The sequence below is a fragment of the Melopsittacus undulatus genome, chromosome 8, assembly GCF_012275295.1.
Source record: "Melopsittacus undulatus isolate bMelUnd1 chromosome 8, bMelUnd1.mat.Z, whole genome shotgun sequence".
In the NCBI taxonomy this organism is placed as follows: domain Eukaryota; kingdom Metazoa; phylum Chordata; class Aves; order Psittaciformes; family Psittaculidae; genus Melopsittacus; species Melopsittacus undulatus.
The window spans coordinates 56,588,467-56,605,582 of NC_047534.1; the positions used below are offsets into that span (position 1 = coordinate 56,588,467).

A 17,116-nucleotide genomic window follows, 5' to 3' on the forward strand; every position below is an offset into this window, starting at 1 on the left:
TTTCCAGCTGGTCTTTCAGACTAGGCAGAATTATGCACTATCCCTCTGTCTTAGAGGACATATTATATATGGCACAAAAGAGATAATTAACCACTGCACATTACAGAATATATATACTTTTAGTTTTTACCTAGATTTCAGATTCTAGCAATAATGTAAAAGAGGTACACTCCAACTAGACAAACCTGTGATTGGAGCCTGTGGTCTGCTCCAGCTAATGACAATTGATGTGTCATCCACACTTTCCACAGTGTGATCAGGAGGTGCATCAGGAGCTGTTTAAGGAAATAAAAAGAACAGGCCAGCAAGTGTGAGCATTAAAGATAACAAAAAGTTACTGAGCATACAATAGAAACAGCTTTCAAAGTGCAGCAACACCCACTCACACATACCTGTAGTCTGTGAAGTAGAGAGGATCAGATTCTGCTCTCCTTCTTCAGAGATCTGGTAGACATTAACAATATACTTGCGACCAGGAAGCAAGTCAGGGATGTTGACAGAAGTGGCTGTGCTTGGAAGATCTAAGGAAGGCAGGAAAGAAAAACTGCCTTAGCAATTCTACCCATCTTCTTGCTTTCTCTCCAAACGAAATAATTGAGACTGCTCTGTTTTAATCTGGGCTGAAACACAGTATTCCTGCAATAAAACAGCATCTGTTCCACACTGTGTCTTTAGTCCACGTCAGAGTTGTGTGAAGAGCTGGACAAGGTCTTTGCGCTCAGCAGGCAGACAACACCTAGGACAGCATGCCTTGATGCATGCTGTGGCAGGGTGATGTGAGCTGCACACTGCTGGCGTTAAGCCATATCAGCTGAATAGTCATTTCATACCCCAAAATGGCATTTTCAATACAGAAATCTATGGAAAAATGTTCACATGAAGAGGTTATGTGGAAAGACTGACTCATGAGTAGAGAAGAATGACATGAGGGCTGATGAACTTCTCTCCCCTCTCCCTTTCCCCCAGATGTCCACCTACATGCCAGATGTAGGAAACTCTCCATGAAGCAGCTCTTTACTGGCCAGACTGAAGCCAAGCATCTTAAGGGGAACTGGGAATTGCCTTTCAATTTGCCTGGAAACCACTTTCTGTAGACATATGATCTCAGGAGCTGCTTCACAACACAGCTCAGCTGTCTGGGCAGCCACTGTGCAAATAAGGAAGGTGGTGACAGTGCTGGCAGTCCCAGTGTAAGTCACTTCTGCTCAGGAGTCCAAGCTTGAGAGTTGAGGAAAGCAAAGGCCAGGGAGAATTATTAGGTCTTTTTCCTGTGTGTCTGTCTATCAGTCACACTCATATCTGAATATCTATTATAACCTCAAATCCTCATGAGATACTGCCATTACCATGGTTAAGACAGGAAATTGGAAAAAAGAAGATAAGATGAAACTATGTGTGGTGACACAGGCTCTACAATAGATGTAAGAAGATTCAAATCCTAGGTCTGAGTCCAATGCCTTTAACCACCTTCCCATCTTAGCTAAGTTGTCACACTATCAAAGATGAGGAAGATCCCATCTAAACAAAACAACTGAGTAAGTGGACTGGAACAGATATGAGATGACAAGTAGCCAAGAGAGGACATTTGGAAAAGATTTCTCTCTGTCTGTTTGGATGGAAGAACAAAGGTACAGCAAAGGAAATTAGCCAGGCTGCAAGTTTAATAAATACATTTGGTTCTCTTCTCATCTGCACTGCTGCTCACTTCAGGATGCTGTGGATGCTATAAAATTAACATAATTTCAAAAGGAAAAAAATACTGCACAGATTCACAGAGCTGAAAATAATAAATATATCTATCCACAGTTAGTACAAATCGACCATCCCTGGTTCAGGGAGTTTTCCTCTGCAGGATCTGGGAGGGTATATTACCTTCTTCTCATACTCTTCCTTGGACATGAACATATGGTCATTGATGGAGAAAGGACAATGAACTAAGTGAGCTTTTAATCTGACCTAGTCTCACTGCTCTCATATCCTACTGAATCCTACGGAAAGACAGGAAGATCCTCACTATTCTGATTGTCACAGAAAACAGTTAGCAATGCTTTGGTGTAGTAAACTCAAATATAGTCTCACCAAGATACTGTGGCTCATCACCCTCCTCACTCAGCTCATACTCAACACGGAATCCAGAGACTGTGTCAGAAGCAGAAACCCAGGAGACAACAAAGCTGTTGGATGTGATTTCAGTGACTGACTCTGATGTAGCAACCATAGGAGGAAGAAGAGTTGTCTCTCCCGAGACAGTGTTGCCTACAAGAGAGAAAACAGGAAAGGTTTAATTAACCATCACTACTTCTACGTTACCTGGGATGCATGAAACAAAAGACTTAGGTGAAGGAGATTCTGCTTCTCTGCATGGCCCTGCTGTTCAACTTACTTGTCACTGCTGTGGTGCTGGTTGTGGTAAAATCAAAGCGGGTGACTTCTTTGTGGCCATATTGTTGAACACTGATGAGCTGTCCTTCATATATCACACCAGGTTTCAGGCCTGAGATGGTGTAGGAGTTCTGGTAGCCAGGAACAGTGGCTTCCTTCCATGGCCTTCCAGAGTTTTTCTGAAAGAACAAGGACAATCAGATAGTAAGAAACTCCCCAGTCTGCAAGCAGAGGTATGGAGTGATGCATCTGCTATGTGCTTTCCAAGCACTCTGATATTCAAACACAGGTATTCCTGGAATGGCTAATGCACAGATGGAATCAAGTCAAAGGAGATGAGAAAAGTATGCCAGGAAGCAGGGCTAATTGGGTGATTAAGTTTTACTGGGTTAAACTCAAAAACAATCTAGCTTTGAACTTTCTGCCTTTAAAAGGAAAATTATTCATAATATATAAACTAAACTCATTCCTTTATCAAAAACACAGTAAGGCATGAAGGAATAGCTGGAAAATACATATTCGAAGGCTGTTCACAATAACATTCTGAGCCATCATATGAAAATAATATACAGAAATGTTCTTCCCACCTACCCTGTGTTTGAACTCTTTGGGAAGCTCTAAAGTAATGCTCCATCCTCTGAGGTTTGTACTCCAGCGCTTTAAAGTCCATTTCATTCAGGCCTTGATCCAAGATACACTGAAGTCAGTAAAAAGACTCTAGTGCCTTTAATGGCTTTGGATCAGGGCCCCTATTGTTCTTTTAATAACAGACAGCATTGAGGTACTAATGTTCTTAATCATTAAGTGGTTTTTGTGAAGCTGCACTCGGGATCTGTAACACAACTCATCTACCTTAGTTAAACTGAATCATTCCTCAAATACGAATGAGCCAACCAGCAGTGGTCAACCAGCTTTGGTATAGACTTTAGAAAAAATGGGAGATGACTAATCCTATGCTAGCTGTTTATATCTGCATATCCTACTTACTTTTACCTCCTCATTAATAGGATAAAATCTATCCCAGTTTTCTTTGGGCATGCACATGGTACTAAAACAATGTTTCTTAGGATGAAGAAGCTTCCACAAGGACTTACATTACTTAAAGTGAGGAAGGATATAAACTTGTCTGCTTACTGTGCTAGTGCTTTGGTTAACAAGATACCTCATGAACACAGTGACCATTAAAGTTGGAGCAGGAAAACATCAAGTGTTTAAGCAGCACTTGTCTTAGATCCTCAGAGAAACTGTTGACATCAGCAAAACAAAGACACCGAATTAGCAACTAAAGTTTGCTGAAATATTGTCAGCCACTTACAGACACCAAAAATGCCCAAAAAATACAGTGTTTTGTTGAACAAATGATGATGCCTGTGGCACTCACCGGTCTCCAACGCAAGATGTACTTGGTGATGTGAGATCGTTCGGGAGCATTCCACTGGATGGGGTGGGAGTTTGGCTGGTTTGTGCTCTCTGTGATGATCACCTGAACAGGCCCAGATGACCCTGGAAAAAAGAATTGCTCTTTTTAACATACTGGAGATATTTTTCTTCTGCCTTCTTTGTGGAGTCATCAAAAAGGAGGAAAGTTGCATGGCTCACATACTATTGCTATACACAGGAAATGAATGATATTGTCTTTCCACCCTTAATGCTTCATCTCTACTTGAAAAACTGATGAATTAGAATATATTGGAGGGGGGGGGGAAGAGAATCAACATCCCCTGTTTGGGTTAATTTCCTATAAGCTGTCAATGAAATAGAAAACTGGAGCAGTCCCGTATAGAAAAAGTGTACAAAGCAAAGCTGCATTGTTCAAAGAGATGGAGCTTCTCAGCAGCTACTTTCATCAGTTAGTATCTCCTGCAATGGGAGCAGAGAAACAGATGAGAAATGTCTGCCAAGTGCAATCTAATCTTGTGGCACGGCACACTCCTGACCTGCCATTGCATACACCCTGCAAAGAGACACTAGGCTTTTACTGTGGTGCTGATTTTCTTAATCAGTTGATCTGAAACACTGAAATCAGGCCCAGAAACTGATGCAAATACAAGAGCAGCAGTGCTCTAACGCTTAAGACTACTGTCTGCATTTAGTTAGGTCAGGCTTGGGCTCAGCTCCACAAAGCTCCCCAGTGGAGAAGGAAAGGTTCTATGATCCCAAGGTTCTCTTTTCACTCCCTCCTAGCCTGATTAGGGAGATTGCTGCTGAGCCTTCAGTGACATGTCCTCATGTCAATTCTCAGAAAATTCCAGCAAAGAGCACCCTGGGATCTGCAAGGAAGTGTCTCATTTTAGCCATCAAATACCTTCACTCTCCCCCTACTCCCACCATTTCTAATTATAATTTATTTGGACAACTGTGTAACATATATACCTGCTTCATATTTAACCAGACTTCCAGGCAAACAAACCTGTGCCCACAGGCAGAAAATTTCAAAGCTCACCTAACCCCAAGCCTACATTCAGAAGCATTAGATTTGGTTTATTTACACGTTTTCAGTCACTCCTGTGTCTAAAGAAGCCCAAAGCCCTGGTCTCCAGTCTGGAGGCATGAATATTTCACATAGCTCAGGAAGATGTTTGTTTAAGCAGTCTGTCAGGAGTCAATGAAGTTCAGCAAGCTTCAGTAAGAAACTCAAGAAAAAATGTTCAAAGAAGGCCTGCTTCCTATTCTTGCCCTCCTTAGTTTGCTGCCCCAAAGAAGGGCAAGTCCACATAGTTCTGGCTGCTAAGTGTCCTTCTGCCTTGTCTCTGGCTCACTAGCTGGCCACAGAGAGAAATGCAGTCAGTTCACTGACAGCACTGCTGGGTACAGGTCAGGTTTAATAGGGTGCTGGCACAAAGATCTTCTATATGATGTGAGTGAAGCCAGCCACAGGGAAGAGGTACCTTATTTATGTGAAGCACATAGTGGCTTCACATAAACAGCAGGGGCACCTATATTAAAATCCTCTTTCTGAATGAGCTTCACTTTCCCCCTTAACTTACAGGGCACTTGGGGTATAAATATATTGCAGCTAATGAGTGGACAGACTCTTCTTAACCTATCTTGATATAAAAACAGAGAACCACCTGAGCATTGAAACTGCCATATCTGATCTTTATGCAATTCCTCCACGTTTATGCTCAGAGATGGGCTAGGTAACCAGTGAAGCACAGCCTTCTCCTCCTTATGTTGAGCACAAACACAGCCTTACTTAACAACAAATTAAGACAGGGGCAGTTGCAAGCTTAAACAGGAAAGCAGAGAGGTTCTCCTTATCATGTTCTGTTCAGGAAACTATAACAGAACAAGCCAACAAGCAGGCATTGCCTGTCCCTATAAAGATTTCCTGGAACTGACTGGGCAAACGAAAGTCCAAATATTTAATTTCTTCAGGGCACTGATCAGGGAAAACATTTCACTCCATGGTGGATTTTGCTTCTGTAGTGAGTGGTAATGGAAAGACTACATATATTACAGTTTTAAGCAATAGAAACTGAAGGTTGCAGGTGTGATATTGCTACATACCATGAGAAAATGTAAACCCAAGTAGTGTGAACTGATAGTCATTCTGTAAACTAACCCTAGCCTCAGTAACAGCTGTTGACAGCCTCACCTCCTCTTTCTAATCATGACACCTATTTGTGCTTGCCAAGGAAGAGAGTGAAATGGTTCTGTTTAAAAAGGAAACATGAGCAGGTTGAAGGGTGCAAAGTTCGCTTTCTTCAAGGATAACTCAACAGATGAGTTGGGTTTCTTACCAGGATAGGTCTGCAGAGGCTGGCAATGCCACTCTCCAATACCACGACCATAGCAATAGCACTGGTATCTGACACCATGGACGTACTTCTCCCATGAATCTCCAATTTGGTAAAAGGTACGTGTCTCTGAATCCTGGCACTGATCTAAAGGCACAAAAGAGACAATTAACCACTGTACATCACAGAAACTGCTGTGAAAATCTATGCCAAATACAGAAGAGTAAATTGTGAGACTTTTAGGCAAATAAATGTTTTTTTGCAGGTATAATTAGATAAAGAGAAAGTGGCAACAGAAACTGAATCTCAGATCATAGCTCTTGATGTATCACTGCATGTGTTAAGTTAGCTATTAGGAAGCTAATTCAGCTGTGATGCATTTCTTCAGATACTGTTAGGTATAAGTTGTCCACCTGGCAAACTTCCCAGGGAAGTCACTGGGGTGTTCCTTCAAGAAAGGATTTAGTCTGCACTATTGTGGAGCTCAGTTCTGCTGCAGTCAACTAAGCCCATCTCTCATCCAAAGCTAAACCATGCTGCCCTCAAGGAAATCAATGGCAAAATTCCTACTGGCTTGAGCAGTAAAATAAAAAACCTTTTAAATAGGAACTCCCCCATTAGTTTTTAGCAGAGTCTTTCCCCATTTACCATTGTATAAACCAAAGCAGGACAGATCAAATCCTGAAATCAGCTTAACTAATGTAAACGCAACACAGTGCAAGCACTTGGGTACAGTTTCTAGTCTGACTTATATCTGTGTTTCTGGCTCATTGGAAATGTACAGTGAGAACTAGCATTATGCTTGCTTGGATAAACAGCCTTTTTTAGAGTGAAACAACAAAATTGAACTGATTGCACTTTTACAGATAGCTGAAATCATTCCCCCTCCTCTTCTTCCAAAGTAGTAATTTTCAGGAGCTTTACAATCCAAGTTTCTCCAGTAAACCTGTACAGTTATTACTGTAAATAAATCAGATTTTCTTGGAAATAGTTTGAAGTTCTCTTGAATTTAGTAATTGCAAGACAAACAGCTAGGTCTTATCTTCCAATCAAGGTTCACCAGGGAAGGGGGGAGGCAGAAGAGATTAAATCTCCCCATTCCTGCAGAGAACCATGATGGTTTTAGCTAACCTCCAGAGTGCTATTAACACATGCTCTCATCCTGAGCCTTCTCTTTGCCAGAACAAACGACAGCCAAAAAAATCAATTTAATCCAAAGTAATTTAATATGTGCTGGTGCTCCTCTCTCAGTTCAATGAGGAGACCTAAAGATTTTTGGAGAGAGAAAGAAAACTGATCCTAGCATCAGTGTCTAGCTGCATATTGTTTTATCAGCATTCAGTCTGACAACCCTGCCTGCTTGACCAACAGCTCAGGTGCAAGAATTCAGCCAAATCACCCAGCCAAGGGCTGAAGTGCCCTGTTATCACAGCCTGAAGAGGTATGTTGCCATGATCGACTACAACTGCATCATCACTGACTTTTTCTGTAGCATGTCTGATAACCCAAGCTTAGGTCCTTAAAACTACAAATGCCCTTTCACTTACCCTCCAGCATATCCAGTGGTATTTCTAGTTTTGCATTTGTGCAATTTAGGACAGAAAGTGGGCAAAGACTGGGCTGAAACACACACACCAATTTCACTATACCATGATCATTTTCTACATAGCCACAGAGTGCACTTGGCATGTGGGGACAGCTGGTGACTTACCAACAGGATCACATTTCCATCTCCCCCGGCCCTGGCCAAAGCATGTGCAGTTCAACATGTGCCCCTCATCATGACGCTTGTGGAAGGTCTGGTTCACATCATAGGTAATACCATCCACAATGCACTGGTCTGTTTGAGAAAGAGCAGAGACAGTTTGTCAGCAAGAGCTCTAAGTGTTAAGACAAAATCCTTCTGCTTGGCACATCATTCCCTCCTCCTGATCAGCTTATAGAGACTGACTGTGACAAGCTCCATTCAAGCAAAAGGGAGCCCTCCTACTATCTGTGATCATCACAGGTTAGTGCTGCATACACACTACTGCTCCCAATTTCATTTATCAGCAGTGTGCAAACAAGCAATGCTGGCAGAAAAGATGTCTGTAGAGTGCAGTCCAAAGTACTGGATGTTACTCAAACTACAGAACTGTCTGATTTTTCCTTTTGGTGGATTCCACATATGAAAGAAAACCTAAACCAGCACACTAACTGGCTTACTGCCTCCTTTGAGGTGTGAGAGGTGTGTGAGATCATTACAACTACCCACGGAGAAAAGGGCTACTCCACATTTACAAAGATACCACAAAGAAGAACAAACATCCTCACACTGTTACTCTGAAGGGTATCTTTGCTACACCTTGTAGTAACCTGAAGATAGGAGCAGATCTATTACACATCTGAGATGCTAGTGGTGCTTACTAATCTACTGTTCACTCAAAACAGTAAACAGACCCCATGCTTGGACACTGTGGTGTCAGTCTGTTAGGTTCAATGGCAACACATCAACCTGTGATCTGGCCCAGAATTCCTAACACCAGTCTAATCACAGCAAGGAACAGAAAGACCAAACAAACATGCAAACCACCCCAGAAGCATGTTGTTTTGTTAACTGGGACCCAAGAGACCCAAGTTCCGTTCTGAAGTTAATCACAGACCATTTGTCCTTGGGGAAGCAACTCAGTTAATTCCAGGCTTTCATTCTCCATCATACTTTCCCACACCACGGGTATGGCGTCAGGATAACCCAAGCAGCTCAGACCCTCCTATGGGTGCCAAAGACCTTCTCTGGCTGCTATGTTTAAACAGCTCTACTTGGATAACCTTTGCCTTTTGAAAAAGCAAAGTCTCTCCACCCTCCCCATCAAGAAAGACCACTTTAACTCCAGAATGGAGCTGCAGAGAACTAGCTGTGTATATGGAAAAAGGAGTTTCACAGACCAGAACATTTAGCAGTGCATTTCCCATTGCTGTGAAGGAAACACATTAAGAAAAAGCCTCCCAAAGCTCTTGAGTGAGCTTTTTCCTATAAATTATATCCCATTTCACCAGTGGTGTTAAGAATCCTTTCTTGGCTGCTTGACAGCAACCCCCTGCCTTTTCCAGACATGAAGCCAATGCTGTGAGCTAGCTGTAGGATGATCAAATGTCTGTGCTTTTAAGTTTCCTTTTTTTGGTATTGCTTAAGCACTTCTCCACTTGGACCATTCATATAAATAAGTAAATAAATAAGAGTAATCTCAGTGCTGTCCTGCCAACTTTTCATATAGATTAGCCAGCAAATGGCTAATCCAACACAGAGAAATTGAAAATTTTACTGCAGAACAATAAAACAGAACAGTTCTACATTCAAACTTCAGACTAGTCTGGAGCCCTGTCTGTTCCTCAGCGGGGGAAGTGCCTCTATCAAGCTCTCCATAAAGTCCCAGCAGTGCTGATTCCTAAACGTAGACAAAAGGAGGTAGGGATACCTGCTGACCAAGTTAACCAAGTTTTGCCTCCACTTGCTAGCCTGCAAAAGTTGAAATAGCATTTTCCAGCACATAAACAAGACAGGAACTTTGCTCTTGTGATTCACTTTCTACTCCAAAGAAAAGCTCAATATATAGTTCCTGAGCTAGGGCTGAAACTCACAATGATGGAAAAGAAAACCAATCTATCCCACCCCCAAACATTTAAGACTAAAGTGTTGGCATCAACATGAGAATCAGTACCTCTGAGTTGTGAATAGGCAATGCATGTCCATTCTCCACGGCCATTTCCTACACAAGTACATCTCATCATATGGCCCATATCGTGCTGTTTATCCCACTGGTCTCCAACACGGTACATGACACCATCGTTGGTTGTGCAGATTTCTTCATGGGCTGGTTGAGAAGAAAGCAAGAGGATACTTTTTGTGGCCAGAATTAACAAGATCTTGAGGGCTGAGACCATTTGCAATGCCCCTTCATACTGTGTAGTGGTTTCTGCAACTTAACAAGGAAGCTTTAGGCACTCACTCAATTTCAAATAGCATTTTTGCTGGATGATGACATTTTTTAAGTGCAGATTCCTTGTAGGAGCTCATTCATTTTAATTCTCATTTGAAAGCTACTAGAAATAGCTTCTGTACTATGTCCAAGAGGTGCTACATGAAAGAATCAGCTCTTGTTATATCCATGCCTTTACATGAACACAGCCATCTGAAGACTCACATGTTCCACAAGCTGGTTTAGGACTCAGATGCTACATAGCCATTAGTTAACAAAAGCCTTTCATTTAAGAATTGGCAGTGACATTCCCTCTCACAAGTCCCTTTAGGGCACCACAGAGATAAGCATGAACCGAGGAATGGACCACAGCATTGATTTTGAATTACTGCCATTTTCGGGGTAACACATTGATACTGTAAGTACAGACTTACTCCTAATCACGGATCAGGCTAAAGGAAGTGATGAGCCATGAAGGAGAAGCTTTGGTAGGTGAAAGATAAAAACCTCACTTGCTACAAAACTCTCATATGGATCTATACCAGTTTGCACTATCTGAGAAGTGTGCCTACCACTGACTTGTAGCAAAGAAGTAATGAAAATTGCATTTTCCTGGCACTGCCTAGGTCTGTACTACAGGTGATCAGTAGGAAAAAGGGCAAAATGAAACTTCAGAAATGTCTTAAAGGATTCTGGGTTGGAACGCAGCTCATTGGAAGTCATCAATAACTGATCAATGACAGGCAGCTCTTTCCCTTCTACCTCAAAGAACCACTTATAGGTACTCCATAATCCCTTTATGGTTTTCAGCCTTACCAGCCATAGGGCAGAACCCAAATTTCTGGTCAGCGTCATAGTTCTCAGTGGTTCCACACCACTTCATGTTGTCTCTCCGTCCCTCAGAAGTACAGTCAGTGTAGTTGCGGTTGTTGTACAGGAATGGGAAGTGGCACAGAGCACCGTTGGAATTGCCACCACGTGTCTGGACCAAAACTGTACAAAAGCGAAAAGAAAACAGATGCAAATGAAGCCTGCACTCTCCCTTAGCGTGCATGGAAAAGCTTGGAAAGCAAACAACTAGCACTACTTTTTCCCATGTGTACCCTGTATATTATTCACAGGCCTCTTTTCTTGGCTTTAATTAATTCAGATCTGGAAACATAAGCCTTGCACAAGGTCAGCTCAGTTCAAACATCACTTTGGAAGAAGTTGTGGAGCCAGCCATGGGAATTCCTAGGGAATAGCAAAACCCAAAGCTTACTCTGTTTGGGAAGTAGCTTTTTAGACCCTTTGTGCCAAGGTCTAGGGAATCAAACTCTCAGCTCTCAGCATACCTGTGTTATCTCACTGAGGCTATTACCCAGTTGTGCCCTTTGGCTTAAAGCAAGGCCTTAGCCCTTAGGAGAGGGTTACAATTCAGTTATGTACAACATGACAAGTCAAAAACTCTCTGCAGGTTGGAAGCTTCATGTTTTGCAAGCAGCAGTGGAAAGAGGGCTGTAATCTACCTGAACTACTCACCTCTTGAGCAACTCTGCTTTACAGATAGTGGAAAACAAGGAGGCTTTTGTTGAGGTCTTTCTATATTGATATTTCCCTTTCCCCACAGTATAGCACAAGAAGCCTCATTAAAACAAGAATGTGTGCAGAGACAGGGGCAGTGTTTGGGTTGTTTTGGGGTTAGTTTTTTTCTTAAGGAAGAATATTGTATGTATGCACTGCAGAGGAAGCCTTGACTTTTATTAGGAAAAACAGCTGAAGTACAAGAGAGTTAAGAGAAAAAATAAATGTATGCAGTGTAAGAAGTGGTATTTTCCTGTGGGAATGTGAAAAAACCTCTCCATGGTCAGATCCCAGAGGAGCTGCCTGGATTGTGTTCCCTGGGGGTCTGATGGGTTTCCCAGGAAGTGCAACCACACAGGTAGAGCTGTGCTGTGAAAGGAACATCCACAGGCAAGAGGGAATGCTGCTGCATTAGTCATGCACCAGCTCTTGATCAGTGATCACAAATCACATTAAGATTACTGCTATATATGGCAACCTGGCTAGATAGTCAGGACAGTGGGAGTGACAAGGGACTGCACAAACTGTACTCCATGGATAACCTCTTCTTCCCAGCCTAATATAGGCATTGCTTTAGCAATTCAGCCAAGCAAACCCAAAGCCTACGCATCCTTCGGGCCAAAGCTCTACCCTGACTAGGTACTCTCAGTTTGAGGTCAGCTTGGAGGAGACAGAACAGGACTCAAAGGATACACTTATATCACCCTGATTACCCTCAAGAGAAGCCAAGAGCACAGCAATGCCCTGGCACCAGGCAGCCCTTCATTCACAGGACTGCCCTGCTGCTGAGGCATGCCTAGAGTCCCTCCTCACTGCAAGAATTGATCAGGACATCTGTACCTATGTTCTCTGCTCCTTTATCTATCTGTGCACAAGGGTCACGTGCATGTGAAGATCCTCTGAGAAGTACTTACCATTCTGCTCAGTACAGAAGGAGTATCTCCTGTCCTGCTCGAAGTTGGAAGTGGTGCTGCACCAGAGGTGCCCATCGGTGCGGCCTTCGGTGGTGCAGGAGTAGAAAGTCCTTCCATCATAAGTGAAAGGCAGAACACAGGCTTCTCCATCAGAATTGCCACCATAAGTTTGGGTCACAGCTTTAAAACAAGCAAATCACAGCATTAGATTCTGTCTTAAAGCAATCCCCAAATCTTACGGCTCTAAATCAGCAATAGCCCCTCTAAGCCAAGTCACAGGCTGCTGCAGACCCACACTGACTGCCATGGACCTCGGCCAATACACACCAACAGACGACTTAGCTCCACAGCTGTGTCATTCTTTAACATTCTTTTCCAAACATACATTATTGCAGCTTGATTTGAATAGTTATTAATGCTACTTCCCAAGGGCTCTCTTTTCCCTCAGCGTGTTATATATAACTCACTGGGAAATGTTTCTGCCCTACAGAACCAGGCTTTAAATAACCAAAACAACTGTTTTTTCCCCCTTACACCTTTCTCCAGCATGTCTTCTTGAGAAGACAGTTCTGATACACACATAAAAGGATTCTACTTCAAAATTAACCCCCAGGGCAGTTGTCTTGAGATCTCACTGAACTAAACAGACACTAAATGCAAACTCATACCTATTTCCTGGCAGCTGACTCCATTGCCCAGGCAGGTACAAAGCATTTGCTGGCTGCCTTGTGTCTTGAGCCACTGCATACCCACAGAGTACACCACTCCATTATCAGTTATGCACTGGCCATATGGCTGAGGCTGGGGCTGTTGAGGCTGGGGCTGGTACAACGCAGTCTGCACATTTGTGAAGCTAGGAGAGCCAGATCCTGCACCAGAACATAGGAGAGAAGTGAGACATGACATGCAAAGCTAAAGAACAGAATGCTTCCAATTAAATGCTGAGCTAATAAAACCTTAGGCACTCTATCATATCGAAGACTCAACTCTATTAGCTTCCCTAGACACATTTTAGTTATTCCACTTAGCAAACTACAAAGTTAAAAGAACTCCCACTTCTGCTAATGACAGCCTCTGGTTTCTGCCTCTGCAGAGTGCCATTAGAGAGGATTAAGAGTCAATTGCTTTTCACAGGAATATTTTAGAAACGTTTTTTTTTCCTTAATTTCATTGAAAGAAATGTAGAATAGAAAAATCAAAGTCAGTGACAAGACAATAAAAAATTCCAAGAAGTAGGGGGAGAAAGCAAGAAGAATTAATTCAGAATTTTTCATTGAAAAAGAAAAATAAGCCACAAATGTATCCATTTACTCTGGGATTCTTTCACTGTGAATCAACGTTTTTGGCCCATTATCATTTGGAATAATACTGAGAGACAAAGAGGTTTGTTGTCTACATTATGGAAATTTTTGCTAATGATTCCCACAGGCATCTTCATAAATTCAGCTCTGCTGAAACAGGGGAAATAATGGAAAAAAAATACTGGCACCCTTGAAGCTTTGTGTATTCTGAGGTTCAGACCTTCTGAGAGTCTGAAGTTAATCTGCTGGTTCCAAACAGTTAAAGGTCATTTCCCAAGAAGAATTTAGTGTAGGTATGCAGGAAAACAGAGAAGCTTTACACTGCATTCACCAGTAGGAAACCTAGATCCTTAAAATGGCAAAAAAGTCGTTTAAAACCTGAAGACTTTAATGAACCTTGGGAGAAAAATATATGCTATGTATACACTAGGTAGTATTTCATACCAAAATTACAAACTATCTAAAGAACGTATATTAAATAGCGTTGTACACATTCCTTGACATTTCTGGTTTTCAAAGCTCAACCTTTACTAGGTGTATTTATCTTGTCAGAGAAACCAGATGGTCTCGGTGGAGTTTAAATTAAGGACATTTCAAGAAGTTACCCTGAGGCAAATACATAAAGTTCAAATATCAGCTTGACTTGCCCTGCTTCCAATACAAAGCTAGTACAGAGTTCCCGTGTGTGCAGGGCCTTAGAAGTGATTTACTGCTCTGTGGTTGTGCAGGCAATCACACCTGTATGTGCAAGTCCCATTTGTGCACAGAAACAAAGTATAAATTAATATTATCTACTCATGCACAAACAAGGAGCATTTCCTGAACTCTGACCCTCTTTGTTGCTGATCTGTCCTGGACAAGACCTCTCACACAATTCAACTCCAAGTCTTAGCCATTCAAATAATGCTTTTCCGTGTCCCTTCCCCTTCCTTACACACTACGATGCCCCACTTACCAGTGCTAGTCGTATGCAGGGATGTGTGTCGTTCACATTTCCATTCTCCTCTGCCATTACCAGTACAGATGCACTGAAGCAAATTTCCACGGTTATCCTTCTTGCTCCAGGTATCTCCAATTCTGTAGGAGGTCTTGGTGTCATGGTCATTGCACCGATCTGTATAAGAACATGACTGTTACCTTGTTCTGCATTGAATGACTTCACACCAAACAATTAATAGTACTTAACCACCAACACCTTCAAACGAGCTGATCATTTAAAGCCTTTATTGATCATTTAAAGCCTTATTGGGGGGGTGGTGTTAAACCAGAAGTCTTTGTAGCTGGATAATTTCATACTATACACAGTTCAAGTTTGGGAATCTACTTCAGTTGGAGGAAACTAAAGCCTATTTGAGGGCAACATGTTAAATTCCATTTCTTCCAACAGAAGTGTGCATGAAGCTCCAGGAAAGTTAACATAAGCTGCTCGTGTCATACTAGGAATATTAGATTTGCTAAATCTCCCTGCTGTCTTTAATAACCGCAGCCCCTGATGAATTGAGTAAATGGGTTCAAAGGACAGCATAACAAACTACTTTTGTCTTGATGCCAGATCCACGTGGATTAACTAGTTGTACTTCCATTACAACATTTTACCTTCTTATTCAAAAGCAACTTGATACAGTGGCTCAAATATAATCATGGATCAATGAACATGGATTTATGAAGAACTGTGGAAGGGCATCATACCAGATTGCCCCTTAAAGAGCACATGGAATAGAATATGAATGTGGAAAGCAAGTTACTAATTTGCAGTATATAAAATTACAGCATGCCAGAAGAGTGGTAAATTGGTGAAGTATTCACAATGTAATTTTGCAAATGTGAAAAAACCTGTCTCATGGAGCTGATTCTCAAATTAAGACAATGAGAAGCTGAAATGTTCCCTAAGAAATCAGCTGTGATTCTGGAAAAGTCTGGCCATAAAAGATATATAACTGCAGCACATACTGAAGTGTTATCAGAATCACAGAATAGTTAGGGTTGGAGAGGACCTTAAGGTCATCTAGTTCCAGCCCCCTTCATGGGCAGGGATGCCTCACACCAGACCGTGTTGCCCAAGGCTCTATCCAGCATGGCCTTGTATTACCCCTTTGTGGGTTATAGCTATCCTTTTACACACATAAATTTGAATTTCTCTATTTGATTGTATTTGAAAACAAAGCAAAATACCAGGTCATTATATTGCAATTTCCCCTACAACACAACAGTGCAGACCTGAGTTACAGGAGGAAAGATACTGCCAAATAACTTGTATTAGTAATAGCAACTCCTCCAAACTTCACAAACACCACATTCTGGTTTATTCATTCCTGCTTCACAGTTAATGACTTTTCCCCATGCTTTTTTAGGCAAACTTAATATTGTCAAGGCTGCTTTGACTTTTATAGCTTATTTCTTGACCAAGTCTCTCCAGATCTTCAGTTTTAACCCCAATCCTCCTTAAGTGTTCTAGTTCTTTAGAGATCTGCTGCTTATATCAGCTGAAAGCCATTATCCATGTGCCCCCAGGCAACTGAATACAAGGCAATTTAAATGCTGCAGAAGCATTACCAAACCTTGCATGACAAAAGTGCAAGGTACAAAGTTGAACTTTCTTGAGGCAACTGGTGTAAAGCATGATAGCTCCACAGCAGAGCTTGCCCCTAACAGGACTGGTGAATAAACAAGAGAGATTTTGGGCTTTAAAAGCCCTGTTTGCTTTGCAAATACAAATAAAATGGAATATTTAGGGTAATGTCCTTCAGTGATGTAAAAAGTGAAGCAGTCACCTGCCCTGCTGAAGACAAAATGGCAGTAAAAACTAAGCAAGACAGTAGAGCAGGCAAGACAAAACCTGTTTCAGCTAACATATATATTGCCCGGCGACGAAGACAAGAAACAAGACAACATTTCACTCTGACAGAGTAGATAACCAATTCTCCCTGAGGAGAAACTGGAGTTAAACTCCACCATTTTGCAGCCCAAGCAGTTTCCCTGACAGGAATCCTGGTTGATGCACAGCTGGGACTCAGCTGGCTGTGGATTTCTCACACCTTTCACTCTAAATCAGGTTAAAACCCCAAATAATCCCACCACAGACCATCAGCTCCCCAGTGTGTCCCCACATCGCAAATGGGATAAGTAAACCCTCCCCTCACCTCAGCGGGGTCTATTTCCCTGCTTCTCAGAGGCAGCCATCCCTCTACACCCACAGCTGCTTGCAATGGGGGGGAAAAGGAAGATGTTTTCCTTTTGATGCAGGACAGAGTTGAAACCTT

General features: G+C 42.1%; 1 protein-coding gene across 5 annotated transcripts in view; it reads right to left on the bottom strand.

Annotated features, from left to right (window-relative positions):
* Positions 1 to 17,116, bottom strand: part of FN1 (fibronectin 1) — a 54,269-nt gene that overhangs the window by 32,924 nt on the left and 4,229 nt on the right. For all 5 annotated transcript variants that reach the window (XM_034065511.1, XM_034065514.1, XM_034065513.1 and 2 more), the window contains exons 6-17: positions 14,812 to 14,970; positions 13,224 to 13,424; positions 12,556 to 12,735; positions 10,895 to 11,071; positions 9,821 to 9,973; positions 7,834 to 7,962; positions 6,126 to 6,269; positions 3,764 to 3,885; positions 2,384 to 2,561; positions 2,080 to 2,256; positions 393 to 521; positions 186 to 275 (exon numbers count right to left, since the gene is read on the bottom strand). In XM_034065511.1, the coding sequence (XP_033921402.1) occupies positions 186 to 275; positions 393 to 521; positions 2,080 to 2,256; positions 2,384 to 2,561; positions 3,764 to 3,885; positions 6,126 to 6,269; positions 7,834 to 7,962; positions 9,821 to 9,973; positions 10,895 to 11,071; positions 12,556 to 12,735; positions 13,224 to 13,424; positions 14,812 to 14,970 (1,839 nt within the window). The remainder of the gene's footprint in view (positions 1 to 185; positions 276 to 392; positions 522 to 2,079; positions 2,257 to 2,383; positions 2,562 to 3,763; positions 3,886 to 6,125; positions 6,270 to 7,833; positions 7,963 to 9,820; positions 9,974 to 10,894; positions 11,072 to 12,555; positions 12,736 to 13,223; positions 13,425 to 14,811; positions 14,971 to 17,116) is intronic.